The 23,889-nt window shown below is 44.4% G+C and overlaps 2 protein-coding genes and 1 pseudogene across 4 annotated transcripts; all 3 read left to right on the top strand.

The window, feature by feature from the left end:
* Window positions 1-2,045: 2,045 nt before the first annotated feature.
* Window positions 2,046-3,541, top strand: LOC147983834 (uncharacterized; annotated as a pseudogene).
* Window positions 3,542-10,655: 7,114 nt separating this feature from the next.
* On the top strand, window positions 10,656-18,602 carry LOC125535681 (ABC transporter G family member 1-like). 3 transcript variants are annotated; one of them, XM_087543159.1, is made up of 8 exons: window positions 10,656-11,078; window positions 11,647-11,726; window positions 12,012-12,476; window positions 17,029-17,112; window positions 17,179-17,325; window positions 17,426-17,614; window positions 17,694-17,780; window positions 17,860-18,602. In XM_087543159.1, the coding sequence occupies exons 1-8, from the start codon at window positions 10,709-10,711 to the stop codon at window positions 18,478-18,480; spliced, it is 2,043 nt and encodes a 680-aa protein (XP_087399285.1). In that variant the 5' UTR covers window positions 10,656-10,708; the 3' UTR covers window positions 18,481-18,602. The 3 variants fall into 3 exon arrangements, with proteins under 3 accessions (XP_087399285.1, XP_048554704.2, XP_048554705.2); XM_048698747.2 differs by lacking the exon at window positions 17,179-17,325; XM_048698748.2 differs by lacking the exons at window positions 17,029-17,112; window positions 17,179-17,325 and having other exon boundaries at window positions 10,657-11,078.
* Window positions 18,603-21,126: 2,524 nt separating this feature from the next.
* LOC125540996 (phylloplanin) lies at window positions 21,127-21,885 on the top strand. The gene is made up of 2 exons (XM_048704503.2): window positions 21,127-21,329; window positions 21,417-21,885. Exons 1-2 carry the CDS (start codon window positions 21,179-21,181, stop codon window positions 21,686-21,688), a joined length of 423 nt encoding a protein of 140 aa, XP_048560460.1. The 5' UTR covers window positions 21,127-21,178; the 3' UTR covers window positions 21,689-21,885.
* Window positions 21,886-23,889: the final 2,004 nt, after the last annotated feature.

The raw sequence follows: 23,889 nt of genomic DNA, 5'->3' as shown, positions 1-23,889 counted from the left end.
ATAAAGGTTCATCAGAAGTACAAAACACAACAAAAGTAATGAAAATTACATCAAGGTCATCAGACCACCGAACGACCACTGGCACCCCAAAATGAGCCGTCAATGTGCCGTTGTCGCCCCTCCAATACTGGAATTGGCCTGACCTTCTCGGTGAAGGCCTAGAAGTCTTCGTGCAAGTGCTGCTAAGGATCAGTGCCCCAGAGCCGCAGCCATCATCCTTGAACCCTAGAATTGATGTGAAGAATCTGACACAAACTCTCACCATCGTGTATGCACGCTGGAGCTCTGTCTAGACTTGAGAAGGATCAAAGCCCGAAAGACCACCTCGAAAATGAAGCGCCACCATCCGCCCAAGTGCTACTTTTGCGAGGATTCAAATTGTAACCTAACTAGTAGCCGAGGCAGAGGGACCAAAACTCCCCTTCCTGCCCACTAGCCGCCGGAGCGGCAAGCAGATGGAAGGCAAATTCACAGGCTCACTGAGGAAGATCGAGGGAAGGAAGCTTTTGCTCTAGTCGCCTTGCCAGAGAGGACCAAAAGAGAGAGGAGACCAATGTGGAGGCAGTTCTATTGTGAGGATGAGTGTAAAACTAAGTATTTCACGTTATCGCTGACCACCCTGCACCTCTTTGGTATAATTCCATTTATTGGTGTATCTTCTTGCCTATCCATAATTAACATGCAAGACACTGGACAACTTTTTAAGTAATGATGGTTGTTGTTTTAAGGCTATCTTCTTAGGGTATCGAGTTCCTCCGGAGGCGCCGCCACCGAGAGTTTACATCGCCGTCGACTACAAGGCTTGGAGGTTCGCGGCAACGTATTGAGCCAGTTGAGGACCTTCTGCGGCGTCTGGATCTGCAGGATGACGAAGCTGACCAGTTCGTGTGGGAAGATGAATTCAAGGATGAACAGATCGCAGCCAAGTGGCTCGCAATTGCAAAGGTGCATACAGATAAGGGATTTAGTCCCTCTGCCCTGTATGCGGATATGAGATCGGCTTGGAATCCTGCGAAGGAACCACGCTGGAGAAGGGTTGAGGATAATCTGTTTACAGTACAATTTCATTGCTTGGGAGATTGGAACACTGCCATGAACAAGGGACCTTGGCTTTTCCGGGATCAAGGTCTTCTCATTGCTGAATATGATGGATTTACTAATCCTCGCTCTGTGATGTTGGATACAATTGCTGTGTGGGCGAGGATTCTTAGACTCCCTGACAATTACCTATTCCCTGCAGCTATTAAGGGCATGTGTAGGAAAATGGGCAAGATCCTTGAAGTCCAAACCACTCTGCCGGCGGGATTTGTAGGAGAATTTGTCAGAGTGAAAGTCGAGCTGAATGTGGCAAGAAAATTGATACGATTTGTCAGTATAACCAGGAATGAGGTAACAGACTACTACCAAGTTCAGTACGAAAAGATGCCGATCTTTTGTGGGAATTGTGGCAAGCTAGGCCACTGGTATGAAGAATGTGGAACTGGTGAGTATGATCAGACGAAGCTTGAATGGGGGGATTTCATGTTAGTTGATGGTGGCCGTGGTCGAGGAAGAGGCCGTGGGACCGGACGAACTGGTGGTCGAGGTGGACGTGGCCGAGGTGCTCCTGGGGGCCCTACGGGTAACACTGGAGGTGGTACTGCACGAGGGACGGCTACAAGCTGGCGCCATAATGCAGTGTTCCAACAAAATGCAACTGACATGGAAACAGAGACAGGGAATCGGCATGAGGGGATTGAAAACCAGGATGCTAGGAACATAAATGTCCTTGGCAAGCGTACTGCAGAATCTATGGTGCCGGCTACCTCTAATGCAATTACTATTATTTCTGATGCACCACCAAAGCCTTCATATGTGGCCAGGCTAGTGGATCGTCTAGAGGGTGAAACCCATCTGGATACATCTTTAGATGTGATGAACACACCCCAGAAGAACGCAAACAAGAAGAAACAAAAAGGTGAAGGTGGTGATGCAGTCAACGGTTCGAATGAGGCTTCAAACTCTGAGATATCGGCGTCCAACCGCGAGGGGGATGGCCGGACGCAATGAAATTACTAGCTTGGAACTGCCGGGGGCTTGGGAATGCCCCGGCAGTTCGAGCGTTGCTGGACGTCCAGCGACGGTGTCGCCCCGATGTGATGTTCTTGTCGGAGACTCACCTCGATAACTATCCGGCTGAGTGTTTACGCAAGAGACTGAAGATGGACCACAAACTGGTGTGTCCTAGTGATGGTAGGAAAGGGGGGCTAGCTCTGTTTTGGAATAGTAACATCAAAGTGTATAGACTAGCCCTAGATGCTATGTTTATTGATGTAAGAATTGAAGAAATAAATAATATTGTTTGGCGCTTGACTGGGATGTATGGCGAATTCAAGTGGGAAAATAAACATCTAACGTGGAGTCGCATGCGACAACTCCACCAGGCACATAAGCTCCCTTGGTTGCTCATAGGAGACCTGAATGAGATACAGTTTTTACATGACAAAGAGGGAGGTAACCCCAGACCTCCACGATATATGCGAGAGTTCCAGGATGCTATCGATGATTGTGAACTTCATGATCTAGGTTTCATTGGTGATCGGTTTACCTGGTTCAGAGGCAGAATTAAGGAAAGGCTTGATCGTGGTTTGATAAATGATGCTTGGGGCACTTTGTTTCCTCATGCAGCCTTAGAGAATCTGGAGCTCAACCATTCAGACCACCGACCTCTATTGGTGGATTTGGACTACCATAGTCGTGCTGCGAGGTCAAGTAATAACGCCAAACCAAGGAGATTTGAGGCAAGTTGGTTACGGGAGGACTGTTTCAATGAGAAAGTGGAAAAAGCATGGAATGATATTGCTGCAGACCCCGAGGCAAACAATATCTATGAAAAGTTAAACAAAATGCATGATCAATTCCATGATTGGGATCAAAGAGTTATTAAGAAACCAAAAAAAGGCTCAGGAAGGCGCAAAGGGATCTTGAAAAAGTAATGGCAGGGCCATTAGATGATAATAGTGATGCAAAGAAAAAGGAACTGTCAGAACTGATTGAATACCTGTTGGAGTTAGAAGAAATACAGGTGATGCAGAGATCGAGAGCTAATTGGTTAAAATACGGTGACCGCAACACGGGATTCTTCCAGGCCTTTGCCTCAGCAAGGAGGAAAAGGAATTTTGTAAAACGTCTCAAAGATGGCGCTGGTAATTGGCTAGAAGGTATGCCAGAACTGAATAGTCACATCCTAAATTACTTTACTCACCTATTTACTTCTGAAGTACAGCATATAGACCAGTCATTACTTCAGAAAGTCCAGCGCAAAGTCACTGATCAAATGAATAATTTCCTCTTAACTCCTTATAAGGCTGATGATGTGAAGAATGCAGTGTTCAGTATAGGAGATCTAAAGGCACCAGGACCCGATGGTCTCCATGCAGTTTTTTTCAAACGGTACTGGCATTTAATTGGGAATGATATTACAACAGAAGTGTTGGCGGCTATTAATTCTAAACAGATACCGGCCAAGTGGAATGAGACCATAGTTGTGATGATAAAATAGACACTCCTGATTTGGTAACACAATTTCGACCCATTAGTCTTTGCAATGTGTTATACAAAATTATCTCTAAGATGTTGGTCCAGAGATTGAAAAACATTCTGCCTGAGATAATATCGCCCACACAAAGTGCCTTTGTACCGGGTAGGATGATTACTGACAATATCTTGATAGCATATGAATGCGTACACAAAATCAAGAACAAAAGAGTGGGTCAGACGGGTTTATGTGCTGTTAAACTTGATATGCACAAGGCACATGACAGGGTGGAATGGTCATTCTACATGACATGATGATTGCTCTTGGATTTGATACTTGATGGGTTTAGATGATGATGGCATGCGTGAGCTCTGTGAGTTACAAAGTACGGTTTAATTCTCAAGAAACAGAATCTTTTAATCCAACGAGAGGAATCAGGCAGGGGGATCCTCTCTCCCCCTACCTATTCCTCATATGTGCGGAAGGTCTTTCAAGTTTATTGCAGTACGAAGAAGAAGCTGGTGGCATAGAGGGGATTCGAGTGTGCAGAAATGCACCGTCAGTATCACACCTATTATTTGCTGACGATTCTCTTATCCTAATGAAAGCAGATGTATTAAATGCAGCTTCCTTACAGCATGTTCTGGATACCTACTGTCAAAGCTCTGGGCAAATGGTGAGCTTGTCGAAATCAAGTGTATTTTTTAGTCCTAACACTCCTGCTGCATCAAGGACTGAGATCTGCCAAGAGCTGCATATTGATACAGAGGCGTTGTCGGACAAGTACTTAGGATTGCCAGCTATGGTAAGGGTGGATAGAAGTGATTGTTTCAAGCATTTCTATGAAAGAATCAAGGAGAGATTGAAAGGTTGGATGGAAAAGCAACTCTCTACTGGGGGTAAAGAGATACTTATCAAAGCAGTGGCCCAGGCCATCCCGATGTTTGCTATGTCGGTGTTCTGCTTACCAAAAGGGATATGCAAGGATATCACTGACCTAATCGCCCAATTCTGGTGGGGGCATGATGAAGACCACAAGAGAATGCATTGGTATACGTGGTGGAAGCTATGCTACCCAAAATGCGAGGGAGGAATGGGATTCAGGGACCTCTATTCTTTTAATCTTGCCATGCTCTCAAAACAGTGCTGGCGGCTGATAGAGGACCCGGAGTCTCTTTGTGCCAGGATTCTTAAGGCGAAATATTATCCTAACTGTAGCTTACTCCAAGCAACACTAAAGAGTGGCTCATCGTTCACCTGGCAGAGTATCGTGAAAGGGTTGGACAACTTCAAGTTGGGATATATCTGGAGAATTGGAACGGGGGAAAGAGTGAATATATGGTCTGACCCTTGGATCCCAGGCAGTGTAGACAGAAAAGTGATTTCAGTTAGAGGACATTCGGTACTAACTCATGTCAGCGAATTAATTGATCCTAGTACAGGAACATGGGATGAAGAGCTAATTGGATCAATAATGAACCCTGTGGACGTGAGGAGAATTATGCAAATACCAATTGCAATGAATGCTTTTGACGACTTTATTGCTTGGCATCCAGAGAGGAATGGAACATTTTCAGTCAGATCAGCTTACAAAGTTCAATGGTATCGATCTTTCAGATCGCATGCACACAATTCTGTCTGTCCAAGTGGATCACAAAAACCGGAGGTCTGGAGTAAGCTTTGGAAACTTAATATTCCACTTAAAGTCTCGATTTTTTGCTAGCGGGCTTTGCACGGAATCATCCCTCTAAAGTCCATACTCATGAATAGGCATGTTGGGTTGGCTGACTCTTGTCCGATATGCCATGGAGCTCCTGAGGACATCAAGCACCTTCTCTTTGATTGTATATCTGCTAGAGAACTTTGGAGGGGCTTAGGTATACTAGAGATTGTTGAAAAAGCAAAAGAGACTGACCGCTCAGGATCGGTGGTCTTGGAACAATTGATTTTGGAGGAGGAGAGATCGCTAACCTTGAAACCCAATCTGAATATAAATCAGATCATAGTAGTTGGGAGTTGGTATCTCTGGTGGATCCGACGACAACATACTCATGATGGAACTCCACCACCGCATGTGAGGTGGCCCATGTCGGTCCTAGCCATTACAAACAATTTTCAACAAGCAAACTCAAGAAACAGCGAACCGAGAGAGCAAAAATGGATAAAGCCCAACCCAAAGCTTGTCAAACTAAATGTTGATGCTTCCTTTTTTATAGATGAAGGGTCTGGGGCCTCGGCGGCAGTAATCAGGGATGAAAAAGGTAATTTTCTGGCAGCCCAATGCAAATATATACCGAATGCGCTTGATGTTGTCTCTTCGGAAGCTTTGGCAATGAGGGATGGCCTCATATTTGCTAACTCACTTGGATTCAACCGGGTTGAAGCTGAATCAGATTCATCTATTGTGAGTGAGTATTGTTCGGGACAAACAATTTGGAGGGATGCTGCAGCAGCAATCTTCGCACAATGCGTGGATGTGTCTTCTTTAATTGGGAAGGTTATCTTTAAATACTGTGTTCACTCCGCGAACCAAGTAGCACATGTGCTAGCTAATTATGCTTTTTGTAATAAATCTTGTAACACTTGGACTGACGAACCTTCGTCTTGGCTCGTTTCCAAGATATTGGACGATGTAATTCCTATTTGCGTTTAATAAAGCTAGCCATGATGGCCTTCCTTCAAAAAAAACATGCAAGACACTGGTGAATTGTTTTTTTAATTTCCCCCTATCTCAGCAAATGTTATGTCGTCATGTCCTTCCACTTTGCATAATACCATTTGATGTGTGTTATCACGTCTTTCCACCTGTTTCTCCCGCTCTACATGATGTGTTATCTTGCTCACACACTCGTCATCGCTCTAATGATGTTTCATACTAGTTAGGGCAACTATCGCTCCACTTTTTCTTTTAAAGGAAGATGACCCCGACTTCTGCATATGCGTGATTCATGCAATCATTTTATTTATTATTTATAAAGACCTTACAAAGTAATACATCAATAAGTCTGAAGCCACCATCTTGACAACATTTGTCGCTACTCCTGTCTACTTGATAAAGGGGTGACGATTGTCCGAACCAAATATCAAACAGACATTGCACCAAAGCCTAACATCTAAAGCCGGATGCCCCAACCAAGCCGCATTGCCGGGTCTGGGGCACACACCGGACCGGCACACTCTTAGAGGCCGCCGTCGCCATCTTCTATCGAACCATCTCTAGAGCAGGAACTGTCACACCGACCTTGCTAGGTCTACCGTCAACGCCATCACGGGGCCAGACAACGCTGCCATCCTACACGTATCCATCCACACGTGCCCGTTGACGAAACTCCGCAGCGCCATGCCGTTGAGATCCGTCATCGGCCTTGCGGTAGATGTAACACCGCTCCTTCTCTTGTCTCCTCCAGCCAGCACTTGCTCCAAAACGATGCCCCGGAGAGGGAGAACTACACCCAAGGCATCGTCATCGTCCGATCTGGTAGACCCATATCTAGGGTTTCTCCCAGAACATTTCGATCGACTTGACGTGACTTGTAATGACAATGCCTCGAGAAGGAAACGGCGTCAGACATGCTGCCATCATCCACCAAGACCACAGTCAGGCGCGATTTTCAACGGAAGAGGAGTCGTCTCGATCTCGCGGCTAACTGAAACCGTGCGGAGCCTCGCCATGAAGACGTATGCCTTCGCCGGTACTCCGACGGAGATCCTCCATCCCCTCACCTGAGCCCTCATTGCGCCGCCGACCATCCACGTGAAGAATCGGTGACGGATCTAGGTGGGATCCAGATACACGGCTGCCGCCATGCCCACCATTGCCAGAGAACCCGCCGGTTAACGACGGCCATGGGGGCTAGCACCGCCGCCGCATGACCAGCGGCGTTGCCCTGGCCGCTGCGCACGTGCTCCTTGTTGGACTCGCCCCAGCCGATCCATGAGAGACGCTATTGCATCCAGCACCCTGGCCCCTTCGGCGCCAGGCCCGCCGACGGCGGCGATGGAGGAGAGGCCGCGTCGTTGTTGGCTTCTAGCGGTCTTGAGATCGTCCCCTGGCGGCGCCTTGGGGAGGCGTCCCGAGGGGGTCACGAGAGAATTCAACGGTTTTTGTGTTCCATATTTCCCCATTAAATAACTTGAGGTCTGGCTCCCTCACTATCGATGCTTACAATGATACAATCGGTACTCGCTTATTTACTCGATCACTGCTAAATCATCACTTTCTTCCTCGCTAAAACTTATGAGAGAGGCGGTAAAAATAACTCGAGTGTTTGTTTCCTTGTTAATGTAAAACTAGGTACACACTTACACACAACATAGAATCTGAATGCTAAACTGAAAAGAACTACAGCCCTGATTGCTCTCGACCCGCTACTCCAAGCGGCGGGTGCGACACACAAGAGCCTTATCGGCGTCCATCCTCTGGCATCATGAAAGCATCCCTTGAGACGAGCTCAATGCAGGACGACATCCTAGCGCCCGCTCTGCACCGCCTCCTCATGGACGCACGGATGTGTGTAGTGTCTCTCATCCAAGAAGGACAAGAAAGGCAGTGGTGTGGCGTCGCCTGTGACGACAACCTCACATAGTCACATTGCGGCTCCCGGCGGTGCATCCGCCTAAGACAACAATGGTCGGCGCTCCACGCGTTGGCACCCTGCGATGAATAACTTGGCACAACGTCCTCACACCCGACGGCAATGACCCTTTCCCTTCGAGGAAATTGGTAACCGCACAAAAAAGGAGCTTATTCTTTTGGATATTATATATTGTAATCCTCTAAATATGACATTATGTACGTATTGGTCCAGGTGACTGGAGCTCAAGACATCAGGCTTCCTAGACTTTCCAATTTGGCCTTCGAATTCCATGCTATTCATATATAAGTCGTTCTTACTAAACAATCACACAAGCCCTTGGTTGTTTTACCACGCTCTTTATCATAAGTTTGAGTGAGGAACGAAATAGTGAATTTGTGGTGAACTGGTAGATGGGCATGTGCCGAAAGTAAGCTGTGATATTGAGTGGAGCGAAACCTCGGTTTGTTTCGTGTGGATAGGAGGAAATATAAAATATTATTGAATTAAATGCATAGATGACCTCAACAAAGGTTTTGGTTACCGGTCGAAATTTCGTGATTTCCCATGGTTACCGCGTATTTCCGTGCCCCTCGGTAAATCCCCGTACCAAGCAAACAATACCAGTTTTTTAAATTTTTGGAATTTAAACACTCAATTTATAGTAAAGTACGTAGGATCTAATTAATGCCATGAGAGTTGGTACTGCGTGTTGGTAGCAACCTAGTTTCTGTTTTGAGAGGTCTCTGGTTCAAAATGTTCGCTCATTCACTTATCTGAATTCAAAATTCAATTATAAAATTCGTTCGAAATATTCTCGGTATTTCTCGGTAACCATGGTAACCGCGTTTATCCGTCCCCCTCGGTAAAAACGCCTCATTCGGTAACCAAATCCTTGACCTCAACTACTACTGAATGCCAAATAGAATGATGGTGCGTGAAAAAATGTGACAACACACGCCATTAGGCTGGTCATAATGGCGAGTATCATATACTAGTATCATGCATATGATACTAGTGCATGATACTACATCCGTAGTGCATAGTATCATAAGTCAGTATCATAGCTAACCTCATTTATTGCCATGCATGACATATAGTAGCACATCATTTAATATGATATGGTATCATGATATGATATTCAACCCTCTCTTTCTTCATTTAATTCTATGTCACCTCATCAAATTTGCCTAGTTAGCATGCATGATACTACCTATGATACTACCGTTAGTGTGCGTACACATGATGACACAATATTGTTTGGGCCGTGGGCAAAAGCCACAAGACACATAAACAAAACTGCTGTGCACACGACATATAGGGCGAATGACCCTTGCACGATGGTCCATCCAGCGGTTTGCAAACAACTTATGCTTTGCATGGACGGCTTCAATGGGTTGTCGTTCATAAATAGTCTACGTACGGTCGTCTGTATAGCAGTGCTGACACATAAATGAAAGGAATAAAACAAAGAGGTGGATGGTGGTTGAGGTAAGTACCTCCATTCGATATCTTGAGATGGTCTTTGCCCATTCCGCAACAATACACGTGGGTATTTAGCTAGTTATTATTTGTTGAGGGAAATAGTAAAATTCACCTAGGGGGTCTCACCCGGTCCTACATAGCACCAACATGGTTAAAAGTAAAGTCATGTGAAATAAACTAAGGCCCAACCAATAGACATGGTCAACACAAACTGTCTGTACCTCAAATGGTTAGGTGCCTTGTGGTGGAACCAACCCACCAGGGTTCAAGCCCTAGACTTGACATTGGTTCTTGCATTTTTTGTACTTATTTAAGCCTTTCTGGCGGTGCTCACTCAGTGGGACAAGAGGTTACCTTCGTCTACAAGACGTCTGTGATGACTTCGTCAATCTCGTGTTAGAAAAATAAATATGGCCTACAAGTCAAAGAAAAAAAGTTATAAAAACGAAGTAAGCCCATGAAGGACGAAACCCAATTCAACAGCATGTTTATCGTTGCAAGATTGTGACACCCTTAGTGCTATCATGTCATGTCTCCATGACTTGTCAACCCTACCAATACTTAATAAATGGGTTTGTCGTAAACGGTTTGCCAAAACAAGAGAGAAAATTCAGCTTAATAATTGAATTATGCCGATTGTATAAAGTTTTTGAGGTATTTTGAAATGTGATAGCATCTTAACAAGTGATTTCGGGACCAAAATCTAAATTTAGGTGGTGTATTATAAAGAAGAGAGAAGGTGGTGATGTGGATCAAGCTGGTGCTATTTATGTCAAAGTCGGGTTGAAAACCAGTGAAAAACAAGATAGATATGCAGTATTATTCTCAACGGAACTTTCGTTCGTTAACAGCGTTAAGATCACCATCATATATAACTTTATTTGTCGATGCAAAAAAAATACTTCATTTTTTGATTAAATTATCTAAAACATGCGTATTATTCTAGCGGCGCTAGAAAGGAAAAATATCTGGTTGTTAACAAGACACATCTCATGCAATATGACTAGCTACCTAACAGGCCAGAATATTCAACTAAACATCCCCACAAGTTCGGACGACCTATATAAAGGGCTGGTAGACACTAGACACACACTGAAACCCCTAACACACAGAAAACACAGAGAGAATATACATGGCAGCGTCACCGCTGCCGAGATGGGCTCCGACGCCGAGCCCTACCAAGCCACTCCGGTCGACGACGTCGTTGAGCACCGCCATGGTTTCATGGCGCGGATGGTCGGCGTGGCCGTCTAGCCACATCTTCTTCCCGCGTTGTCTCTCCGACTCCGAGCCGCCGGCTAGTGGGGTGGTAGACAATGCAAAGCCCGGTACTACGGAGGTATTTCTCACGTGGAAAGACCTTTCTGTGACGGCCATGAACGGGAGAAAGGGTCGTGCTGTGATCCTTGATGGGCTTAGCGGGTACGCGCGCCCTGGCGAAGTGCTGGCTCTCATGGGTCCTTCGGGCTGTGGCAAAACTACTCTACTTGATACCTTGGCTGGTATGGCTTGCCTACCCAACAAAATAAGCTGGTAACTTGACATGTTCATCTTCGGAAAAATGAAACTCAACTTTTTGCTCAAAACATAGCTTTACTTCCTTCAATCCTGTCTAGAAATGCATAACTATATTAGCTGAAAATGAGTAGATCATTGCCGATATTGTATCTGCCCTTCCATTATTGAGAAAAGGACTCAATTCACAATTGAAGTAAACTTGCTAGGGAAATGAAAAAGGAAACTTTTGAAAGTAATGCTTGTATTATCTTCCAGTCTCTGCATCTAGATGGTACTATAGGTAACCATAATTTAAAGTGCTCAGGAAAAATTACATATGATAGGAGATATGTTGGTTATCTGCTAATTTGTTGCAGTCATGGTCTTGGGGTATTTATACTCTTGCAGTTTGTGATATTGCTTAGAAAACATGTCCGGAGACCAAGACGATAAAATAAATACATCAAAAGATTATTTAACCTTCGGTTCTAAGTCTAAAGTTTGCACACAAGTTTGGGTATATTCTCCTTGTTTACATTTACGAATATGGTCATAACATGTATGCTTAAACAGGACGACTTGGACCCAACATGAAAGAGAGTGGAGACATCATGATCAACGGTTGCCGACAGAAGATTGCATCCAGAACCTCTGTAAGTTGCCCATGCTCATACGACGCTCTCAGTCAATGGCTAACTACTGAACCAAATCACAGCCCTCTCACGACTTACACGTTTCTGGCGGTCCGTTCACATGATTTGGCCGATCTCAAGTGACATGACGGATGGCTACTAAAGGTTGTCGTACTAAAATCTACCAGAAAATGCCATCGTGTAGCAACGCTCCTGTACAATATTGATAGAGATGTAATTAAGCCTCGACGTTTGCGTGTAACTACCTAATAACAAGTTCCGACCGATCGCTTGCATGCACTAAAGGCATATGTGACCCAAGAAGACGTGCTGATGGTGACGCTGACGGTAGCGGAGGCGGTGCACTACTCGGCGGAGCTTCAGCTGCCGGACTCCTTGACGCCAGCTGAGAAGCGCTCGTGGGCCGACGATGTTATCAAGCAGATGGGGCTTGCTGCCGTGGCCGGAACCCGGATCGGCGGGCGCGTTTCCAAGGGCATCAGCGGCGGCCAGCGGAAGCGAGTGAGCATCTGCATAGAGCTGCTGGCCTCGCCGCCGCTCATCTTCCTCGACGAGCCGACCAGCGGGCTTGACAGCGCCGCGTCGTACCACGTCATGAGCCGCATCGCCGGGATCGCCAAAAGGAATGGGACGACGGTCGTCGCTGCCATCCACCAGCCAAGCACGGAGGTGTTCGAGCTCTTCCATGGCCTCTGCCTGCTGGCCAACGGGAAGACGGTTTATTTCGGGCCAGCTTCCAAAGCAATGGAGGTACGTGTCCGTTCTAGTGTTAGTATTACTTAGAAAAACATCTCGGCTAACTTTTATGAAACATTCATATCTAGTGCAATCTTCTGTTTTTTTCATTTTTTTTCTATACACCTCTATATGGCCCAACAAGTAAAAATAGGCTAAAAACGCCCAGTGCGTCAAATAGCAGACGAACTAGCGAGTCTGGCGTGCCGGTGGGCCGGCCCGATTAGTAGTTGGGCCGTGCTTGGGCTGCGACCTCCTGCCCATGGGCCGGCACGGCACGGCCCGGCTATTAGTCGCGCCGTCGTGGACCGTGCCGTGCCAGGCATGTTTACCACGGGCTGGGCCGGCCCGTTTGGCCAGGTATGCAACCAATGTTCTGAAATGTGCCAACTGAGCGATGGGCACATGGGTCACTGTTTATATATGCACATGTGTCACTGTTTTAGAAAGTTCAAAGATGCATTTCAAACTTTTGATACTGTCTAATAAATACGTATCAAAAGTTCCATGGGGTACTTGAAAAGTTTGGTATCTTTGTTCTGTTAAATACATAATTGTTACAACAGTTCCATAATGTCGGATAAAAATGCACAAACTCTCACTCCAATATGTGCCTTTTAACTTAGGAAAAAAGCCACTCAGTCAGTTTCCCGGACAAATTCTCTACGCTAGTAGGTCGAGTCAGGTTGAAGGCTACATGGATCGTGAACCAAAGACAGGCGGCAAACGAGCATGAAATAAGAAGATGGTGATTTATTTACCCTTTATCATATAGACAACAGTTTTAACTCCCTTGTCACTTATGTTTGCCAAATTATCCTTAGGATTATCCCTCGATGAACAAACCATGGGAACTTATTTATCTTGAGCGGAACCTTAGTTTTCGAACTGACATGCCTAGTATTTATGTGATCCTAATACATAGATTTAACAAAGAATATCCAAGAGGAATGCAACCGCCCTCGGAAGGAATCAGATTCATTAGTTAAGTTGATCCAACATACTAAATCGAGCCTTGATATCCACGTATCCTCGATCAAAGCACGTTGGAATTGAATGTTCAACGGATTTGCCCTAATACTATATTAACAGAAACTTCTTTCCATTGCACAATATTGTAGAAGGTCGGGTACGGTAAAGACAATGGTGTATCCCTACCTAGGTATCCTCCCAGAAACATGTAGTAGGACTATCACCAACTTTAAAACCATCTACACTAAACAGCATGGACTTTACTCTCATCAAACACATCCAAAAGGGTGAGTCAGCTGTCAGTTGTGTTGGTACCAATCTTTAAGTGGAGGTAATTGGTGCATAACAACTCTAGCCACACATCCTCCTCTTGCGTAAGAAGTTTATGTAGCCATTTTTTAAGAAAACATTTGTTCTTCATTTGTAGATCTTCAAGTACTAGTCCCCCTTGGTCTTTTGGCCTACATAAAATATCCGACTCCACTAAGTGGTACTTCTTGTGTTTGCGGATGTGCCAGAAGAATCTAGACCATTAATAATCATGTATTTTCCATAACCCTTGTCGTACTTCAAGGAATGAGACCATGAAAACTAGTAGGATGGTTAGTAGAGAGTTGACAGATGAGACGTCCTCCATAGAACGTAAGTTTTCCTTTCCAACAACCAAGTTTTTTTTTTCAAACCACTCTTCAATACACGTCCACTCTTTGTTTATAAGCTTTTGAAAGTGAATGGGTATCCCAAGAAACCAAAATGGGAGCTTTCCCACCTCATGTGCAAAAAAATGCTTATAGTGATGCTCTTCCTCTTTGGGACGCCCAAAGGAGATGAGTTCACTCTTGTGGAAGTTCATTTTTAGCCCCGACAGTTGCCCAAGGATACATAATATCAATTTCATATTTACTGCACTTTCCAAATTGTTTTCCATAAATATGATAGCATCATATGCATAAGGGAGAATAGAAACACCACCGTTAACTAAATGTGGGATGAGCCTACCCACCTGACAATCCTCCTTAGCCCTCACTTTCAGAACCACCAGCGGATCAACTGTGATATTGAAGAGAATTGGCCACATAGGGTCCCCTTGCCCCTACCCCTTCTAGGTTTGAATTTCACAGGTTTCATCATTAACTTTCACTCCAACACTACCACCATGTAGTAATGTTTCCACTCATTGCCTCTAGTTCGGATCAAAACCCTCAATACACCAAGCTCCTTCTAAGAAAGACAATTTGACTTTATTATAGGCTTGCTCAAAATCGAGTATAAAGATAACTTCGTCGAGATTTTTAGTATGTAGGTCGTGAATAGTTTCATGAAGGAGAACCAACCCAGCAAGATATGCTGCATGGGCATGAAGGTCATCTAAGTAGGACATTACATAGTTGCACCTAGCCTATTTATACCCAATTTAGTACAAAAAAGAAGTAAAGCTAACATTAAGCAAATAGATTGGCTGGAATTTCTCAATTCACATTGCATCCTCCTTCTTTGGAAGCAACCTGATAGTTTCGTAGTTTAACTTGAACAACTCAAGTTCCCCATTGAATATGTCATTAAACAAAGACATTAGGTCTATGTGATAACCCCCCACATCTTTGATAAAATTCCACCGGGAATCCATCAGGCCCCAACATTTTATTATTTTTCATTTGAGAGATGTCATCATACACCTCCTTTTCCCCAGAAGACGATGTCAACACAGTTTTTTTGGAGAGTTGAGGGATGTCCTCCGTGGTGTCCTCGTCTATCGACACAAAGTTGGACATTGGAGATCCAAACAATTGATTGTAGTAATCCGAAATATATGATTTAAGGTTTTCTTGGCCCGCAATCGTACACTCATCTTGTTCAAGCTGAACACTTTCCTTTTTGTGGTGCTTTCCTTACATGATCAAGTGGACAATTTAGTATTACTGTAACCCTCCCTAATGTACCTCGCTTTGTTACGCTTTGATCTCCTCCTCACACATGAGCTTGATAGGGTCCTCTTTGTCTTCTAATTTGGGAACACACTTTGTCCGAACAAGGGGATCTAAGTCTTCTTTAATGTCATCAATAAGTGGTAATATCCTTTATCTGTCTTTCTTTTAATTGCCACTAGCACTCTTAGTCTATCCTTATAGGAATATATTGTCTAAAGATGTTGGATTCTAAACCACCACTTCTCTACATTGGTGGCACCAGGTGTCTCCTTTTCCCATTTTGCGGCCACCATCTCAAGAAAACATTCCGTCTCGAACCATGATATCCCAAAAGAGAAATCCTCTATTCTCCATGTGAGTGGCCTCACCAGATCGCAAAAGAAGGGGCGCGTGTTTAGATATTCCTCATTTCAACGCATGCACCATCACTCGGGGAATTGTTTTTGCACCCACTTGATGCTAGCCAAGACACGGTCCAACTTCTCATATTTTGGTGTGGCTAGACTATTAGCACAAGTAACCGACATTTTGACAGAGCGATCTCCCTCTAGTTAAGGTTTTCAACTAGAGATAAAAGGCCATCTAACATGAAATTTAGCATTGTTCTTCTAATCTTGCTACCAAATAAATATTGAAACCCCCACCCACAATCAATAGTATGTTTTCATTCCATCAAAGTTAAACCAACTTACCCAGGGAAGCGGGTGTGTGCTTGTGTTGCACTATCCTATTGACCACCACCGGAACCCAATCAAAGCAATCAAGTTTGGAACACAAGTGAAACTTAACGACATAATTTTCCACCTCCATTTTCCTAACAACATCAAGTGTAGTGTTATTAACCCCGAGTAAAATAAATACCACAACTCTTTCCGTACGGTAGGCAATACCATTCAAAATCAATGTTGTCACAAATATTACCCAAGAATTGAGCAGTAAAGTCCGGCCTAACGGTCTCCATTACAACAATAAAATCCAGATTTTGATCCCTAGAAGTTTTAGCTAACATCGGTGCTTAGCCAAGTCTGAAAACCTACTTTGTTCTATATTACACCTCTCATTTATCCGTGTAGCTTCCCGATGCCTCAATATCCTTAGGCGTCAGGTCCTTGCATATATACTGAATGTCATGTATAGACAAACCGTTAGGATCGACATCCTTAGTGAGAATGACATCCCACCATGCTTACTATGTGTAGAATTCCAAAATATGTAAAACCTGCTCACACAAGTCTTACAAATCACACATATTTCTCAATTTTAGAGATTTATGCAATTATTAATTTTTTGTTTACTAGAACATTCACTATGTTTACAAGGTAGAAAATCATTTGACGTCAGCAACATCAAAGTTGTAAATATTTCTAAACTTTGCATCTTTTTTTTCTATGAAGCCTCTCGACTACAGTACAGTTGTAGTATCTGAACTCACGCACTAACACACACCACACTCACACCTCACGCACACACACAACCCCAAGAGCTCAGTATTGCATCTTGAGAACTTTTTACATAACATTTGTTGACTAATGTAAACACCAATTTTTTGTAACCATTACATTTCCTAAGCAAAATGTATTTGTTATTGTAAGCTATTTATTTTTGTCACGAAAATTAATATCTAGATTGTGTACAAAAACATCGGTACTCATTTGGGTAACTTGTAGTTCTTTGATGCTAATGGCTTCCCATGCCCATTGAGGATGAATCCTTCAGATCACTTCTTAAGGATGATAAACATAGACTTTGAGGTACGAAATTGATCTCTCGGGGTTTTTTTTTATACTTCTAAAGTTTAACTTCAATGAAATTCAAAGGCATATACATCATATTTCCATAGGAATTTGGGGAAAGAATCTACTGTTAATGTGCCGCATGCTGTAAAAGTAATCCAGACTTTGGTTGGTTCTTTTGGGTCTGTTGCTATCTTAGACACTGAAATGGAAGCAAGGAAAATAAATCAGGTTTCTTCTTTATCTAGACTAAGATGATGCATTAGGTTGAGTTTGAAGTATATATGTCTCACTCATATGCTTCATGTTTATATGGTTTATGATCCTGCAGGGCGACTATGTAGTTCAACAAAGGCAAGCTACAGTCTTGACAAAATTAGTTGTCCTAACCAAAAGATCAATGATAAACATGCACAGAGACATAGGCTATTATTGGTTGCGCTTTGGTATCTACATGGCACTTTTTCTAACCATTGGGACAATTTTCTTCAATGTTGGTCACAATTATTCATCAATCCAAGTAAGTCGTTGATTTATAATCTATACGATCGATGAAGCAACAAAAACAACAACTAGTAACTATTTCTTGACCCTTTAAGGCACGAGCATCCATGCTTATGTACACATCCACCTTCATGACAATGATGGCAATCGGTGCTTTTCCATCATTTGTCGAGGATATGAAGGTGGGGAACATTATCCTTTCTTACACATATCTACTTTGTGTTTGTGATTTTGTGTTACATGATCGTTTGTAAAATGTAGGTATTTGAGAAAGAAAGGAGGAGTGGACACTACGGGGTCACTGAATTTGTCATAGCCAACACACTTTCATCAACTGTATACTTGGGCCTCATCTGTGTGCTACCTGCTATAATTGCTTATTACCTAACTGGGCTTCAAAGAGGGATAGGACACTTCTTCTTCTTTGTTGCAACACTATGGGCTTGCACAATGTTGGTTGAAGGTTTGATGATGATTGTTGCAGCCATCGTACCTGATTTTCTCATGGGGATAATCACAGGATCTGGAGTACAAGGGTTGCTAATGCTAAACGCTGGTTTCTTTAGGCTTCCAAATGACCTCCCAAAACCAATATGGAAGTACCCAACTTACTACATATCCTACCACAAATATACAACTCAAGGACTGTACAAAAATGAATTCTTGGGCTTGGTGTTCCCAAATTTAGCTGGTGTCGACGGAGTCATCACCGGTCAATATATCCTGAAGAACAACTTTCAAGTGGAGTTAGGCTACTCGAAGTGGGTTGATCTTGCGATATTACTTGGAATGGTCATTATCTACAGGGTAATTTTCCTGGTTATTATAAAGTTTTTCGATGTGGCAAAACCCATGATAAAATCCTTCATGATAAAAGTGTAACTATTACTATATGTATGTAGTTTTATATAAGGTAACAAGACATGTTTTATTTGAGTCATATATGTATGTAGTTTGCATAGATAAAAGCATAGATATTGAGATAGTAGTATTCCTTGTATGTTTATTTTCTCTTGAATAAATCACCACTATATTCATTAGTCGAGGGTATTTCCCAAGGTAGCTAGCAACAATAACATTTTTTTCTAGGAGTGGCATATTTTAGATGTCATAGAAGCTAGCTTAGGAGGACAATGCTATCCCTAGCTGACCAGGGCTCAAATCCCGGTGTTCGCATTTTTCTGAATTTATTTCAGGATTTTCAACTATGCGTGTTCAGTGGGAGGAGATGTTCCCGTCGACTATGAGGTGCCTATGGTAACTTCGTAAAATCACAATATGATATGCCGGCTCAGTCTCGTGCTGATAGGGGTAGGATGTACGTGTGTGCGTTCATAGGGATGAATGTATGCACGTGTATATGAGGGTTTACGTGTTAAAAAAATACTAAACCCGCAAAAAACGGTAATACTACTACGTTCCAGACCCAAGTGCAGCAGGCCACATTGCAGATGTTGTGCCGTGTGTTTCGGGAGGCATTATGGTTGGCCCATATATGGAGGCCGATTGGCCTAAAAAAGCTAGGTAGCGCAAGGTACTCGCAAGGCTGCCGGCCTAAAAAAACTTGCCTAAGACCGAGCAACCTACCTAATTGATGCCTGAATCGGCGGATTCTATTTCTATCCTAGATGGGTGAAATTTAAGATTTGACAAGTGTTCCTATTCTCTACCTAATTCTGGGCCATTTATAGACATACCACAGATTGTGCCCGAAACCTGGCTAGTGCCTCAATCAACTTGTGTGCTTGGTTGGGCCTTCCTTGCTGTTAGAAATAAATGAGCTAGGCCCATTAATAAGAAATCTCAAATTGAAGAGGCCATGAAGAACTATTTGGACCTGCAAAAGAAGAAGCTCCCGGTCGATAAAGAAAATGCCTGGTCAAGAGCCAAGGAAGTGGAAGTGAAGCAAAAGGAGTTGGAGCTCACGCTAATCTCCTAGGAAGTGAAAATCATGGGGACCGACACAAACAAGATGACCCCAAAAAAGAAGACTTGGTTTGGGAGGAAGCTAAAGTTCATGATGGACCAAGATGCATGATCATCTCTTATTTGCTTGTTTTTCATGAACTATGGCCGAGATGCAGGAACTATGCCCGTGCCACTTGCGGGGCTCGTGTGGTTCTTTTGGTGCAATGCTGTATGCCGGCATGGTATATGGTACTATGCAAACAAATGCTAGATGACTTGCTATGTTTGATGATGAAATATGTTTATTGAAGATAAGAAAAACGGCCAAGCGAATCAAATGGGCTCGAACGACGCCCCTACTGTCGACCAAAACGGATAAAAAGCGGATAATGTCCGCATCGGTCGGCCAGCTAGAGTTGGCCTCCAACCAGTGTGGATGCTCTAAGGCCCTTTACATGCAAGATGTTTAAGAGAGGTGTTTAGAGAAATAAATCAATTTTTCTATAAGCACCGATGCTTATTTATAGAGGAGAGACGAGTAATAGCTAAGCATTGAAGCATCTCGCATTGTAGCCCTCCGTTTCTTTTTAGTCCGCGTATTAGATTTATCCAAAGTCAAACTCTTCAAAGTTTGATCAAACTTATATTAAAAGATATAAACATCTACAATAACAAATAAATATAATATAAAAACATATTTCATGATGAATCTAGTGATAATGAACTTTTATCATGAATACCAATAATATTTTGTATAATAAACTTAATCAAACTTTAAAGAGTTTGACTTGAAACAAAACTAATACGTGGAGTAAAAAGAAACGGAGGGAGCAAAGCAAACCGGATCTTTTGCTCACGGTCCAGTTTTAGTTGTGTCAGACGGTTGTACCTATGTAACTATGTGCTACGTACATCTATACTAATCTACAGGAGGACATATGTAATCGAGCTACTCCTAGTCACGAGCGGAGTAACGCGCAAAGCGCCAGTGGAGACGACACTCGTCCCTGGCTTGCCTTACTGTTCACTCGCAAGTGAGAATAAACAGGTACGCAACCATAAGCTGATCAGCTCACTCTCAGCAGCTGCCAGCTACTGACCGTTTTTGCTAACGCACTACGGCAACAAAAGCGCACCACGAGAGCTCGTCGCACTACTTGTCACCGCGGGATAAACAATTGCCGACATGGCACGCCCATCCGTTTCGCCGTTGCATTATGATTTGCGTCTCTTTTCCACAGCACTAAGCGCTGCACTAAAGCTTGTTTTTGGACGCACTAACTACCATGGGGGTCTGTTTCAGAGGGGGGAAAACCGCGCGTAATGATTTTAGCCCGCCAGAAAAGCGTAAAGGTTCTTCATCGATCATTTTTTTTCAAAAAGGGAGGACTCCATCATAAGGCGATCTTTGTAACACTACCCCGGGTAGAAGTTTCCCAGTGACAGAAGATTTGCAGGACTGGACAAGACTAATTAAAGTGAAGTAATTCAGATGATCCAGCGGCTCAAAAGAAATATCAGTTGATCCAGATTAAGTTTAAACTCGGGTTGAAATTAATGGACGCTGGTAGCACAGTGGTACGTCCACTTTCTGAGTGACTATATAAATAGGTGTTGTCCTATAGCTGAAGCAAGAAGCCAGAGGAATCAAAGCTCCGACGCGCCCCGACAAATGGCATCTACGGTGGCTCTCCTCCTCGTGGCCGCGCTGGCGTGCGTGCTCGGCGGCGCCGATGCGAAGCTCGGCAGGCTCGTCGTCAGCGGCGTCGTGCCGTGCAAAACCGGCAGCCTCATCGACATCGCCACCTCCCCCGTGTTCCCGAGTACGTACGCTACACATGCCTTGCTGAATCTCGGCGACAGCGACACACATCTGGCTAGGCTAAATTGATCTGTTATATGCTGTGCAGACGCGGAGGTGGAGCTGCGGTGCGCGGGGCAGGTGGTGGCCGGCGCGACGACGAACACCAACGGGTCGTTCACGATGGAAGCGGACCTGACGAGCGCGCTGGCGGCGTTCATCGGCCGGTGCTCGCTGGTGGTGGACACGCCGCTCATCAAGTGCGACGCCCAGCTGCCGCCGGTGGGGAAGCTCGTGTCCTACCTGCAGGGCCCGCTCACCAGGCTGCTCGGCGGCATCTTCCACCTCTTCCCCGCCGGCTTCTCCTTCCACAGCCGATGAACTTAGTAGTTCATTGCGTCGTCGGTCCAACGATGTCAGCACACTGAGATCTGGTTAATCACCTCTTCTCTTGTCTATCTTTAGTTTGGTTTGAAATGAAAATGTATGGCAAGTTGCAGGAGCTGCATACGCTTGACGTAAGTGTCGTTGTAAGTTGGCTAAGTTGAGCAACTGGATGGATAATCGTTTCTCGAATACGTACGAGTGTGCATATTCTGGCTGGATAATCGTATTTCATAAATCTGGGTGCTAAAGTTCAAGTGAAGATCATCTTAGCCGGCATTTTTTTTTTGAATTGTTTGGATTGCTTGCCATACGTGGCATCTTAGCCAGCATTGACAATGCCTCCCGCCGATATGAATAGCTTACACATGATCGCACAATGTCAGTGTCTTCCAAAGTGTAACGATGCTCTGAAGTATAAAGCACGTCTAATGATGACGCTTGTCCCTCGCCTTGCTTGCATAACAATCCTTGAATGCGAGTTTTAACAGATTCGTGAGTGGTGTAATCAACAACATGATGTATAACCTTCATAAGACGCACAGTGACAGCTTTTTTTCCTGAATGAGATTAGATTTGAAGGTGCGCAAGTGGTCCTAAAATGCAGGATAAAGGCCAACAAAGTGAGATGCCACTCTGAACTCTTCATCAGTGTGCCGCCCATGCCTAACTTTAGTTCTGCTTTTCATCATCTCGTCTCCGCTGGCTTGACCAATACATCCACAGATATCCACGGCAAAATGGAAATGAAACATTTGCAAGGGTACCCGATCTTCAAATATATAAAATAAGGTGACTAAGGGCAACTCCAAGGTGCAGACATTTTTGGCCATCCAACGGTAGTCACCAAATTTGTTCAGACCGGTCCTAACGTCCGAAATCCCACAAGTCGATACCAAACTGGGGGAGGTCTAGGGGTCCAGATGTCTGTCACGTCGCACTTATTGTTTACAAGCGAAACCCACCCTTTTTTTGTTGCCTCCGCCCCCTATCGACCCTCCCCCCCCTCCCCCCACTGGGGGAGGTCTAGGGGTCCAGATGTCTGCCACGTCGCACTTATTGTTTACAAGCGAAACCCACCCTTTTTTGTTACCTCCGCCCCCTATCGACCCCCCCTCCCCCCCCCCATTCCGGCCCATCGCCTTCGACCACCGTGATGGAGCCGTCAGAGGAGTCAATAACGATATTCATCACCCCGTCGGACCCGGAGGCGGCCACCTGCAAGGTTCAGTCCATGGAACGCAATGCCTAGCATGTCAAGGCAAGGAAGAAGGCGGAGGATGCGGCGGCGGCCAGTCAACGAGGAGCTCCTAAGACAAAGCACAAGGGCAGGACGGTGTCGCCCGGTCAGTCGTAGACCTGGCCCTCTCAGTTGAAGGCGCCCTACTACTATGCCACCCAGCAGCTCGGACCACCCGATAGGCAGCAGTCCGCATCCTCCTCCACTTTTGGCTATCGAGTGTTTTTCACCTTTGAACTCAACGCCGACTACGTCTTCACAGAGTCACAAGCGCTTGTCATGTCACGGATGCGGATTGCGAAGCACTCATCCGTCGTGTCTGGTCACTGTTTGCCAAAATGTCTCAACCAAGCACGATGGCGTCAAATGAGCCTTCTTCCCGTTCTTTTGCTTCATTGCATCTGCATCACAACAACCTTATGGTGACACACAACAAATGTTCTTCGTCTATCTGCACAGTTCCGCCTCTTGAGGTGGCATGTTCTTGCGGTTTTTAATGCCTTGATGCTATGGATATTCAACAAATCATTCAATTTGTGCCATGGTTGTCATCTGTCGACTGTTGCGATGGAGGAGCAACAAAGTTTAAGGTTTCGGCTTTGGCAATGGAACTGTGGAACTTTAGTTCTTTTTTCTATTTCTTCAAACAACTGTCCACGATTGTATCCATATCGTATCATAAACACTTGATAGATAACACACATGATTTTAAGTACAGTAAAAGAATCTTTTGTAAGTTCACTTTCTTTTGAAGAGAGAGGGGCCTTTTTTTAGGGGTTGTTCTTTTGAGGACTCTAAGAGAAGAATTTGTTTTAAGATGTGGCCCACTCCGGCCCAAGAGGGCAGCACTAGCATTCCTGCACACCGGTAAAAGTATCATTCGGCGAATCAACCTGTGGTTGAGTTGGTTAGGTGGACAGTGGTATCCCCAACCTATCAGAGTTCAAATCCTGGTGCT

This window comes from Triticum urartu, chromosome 2A (genome assembly GCF_056163025.1).
Source record: "Triticum urartu cultivar PI428250 chromosome 2A, HENAU_Tu73, whole genome shotgun sequence".
NCBI lineage: Eukaryota > Viridiplantae > Streptophyta > Magnoliopsida > Poales > Poaceae > Triticum > Triticum urartu.
This window is presented reverse-complemented; position numbering and strand designations above follow the sequence as displayed.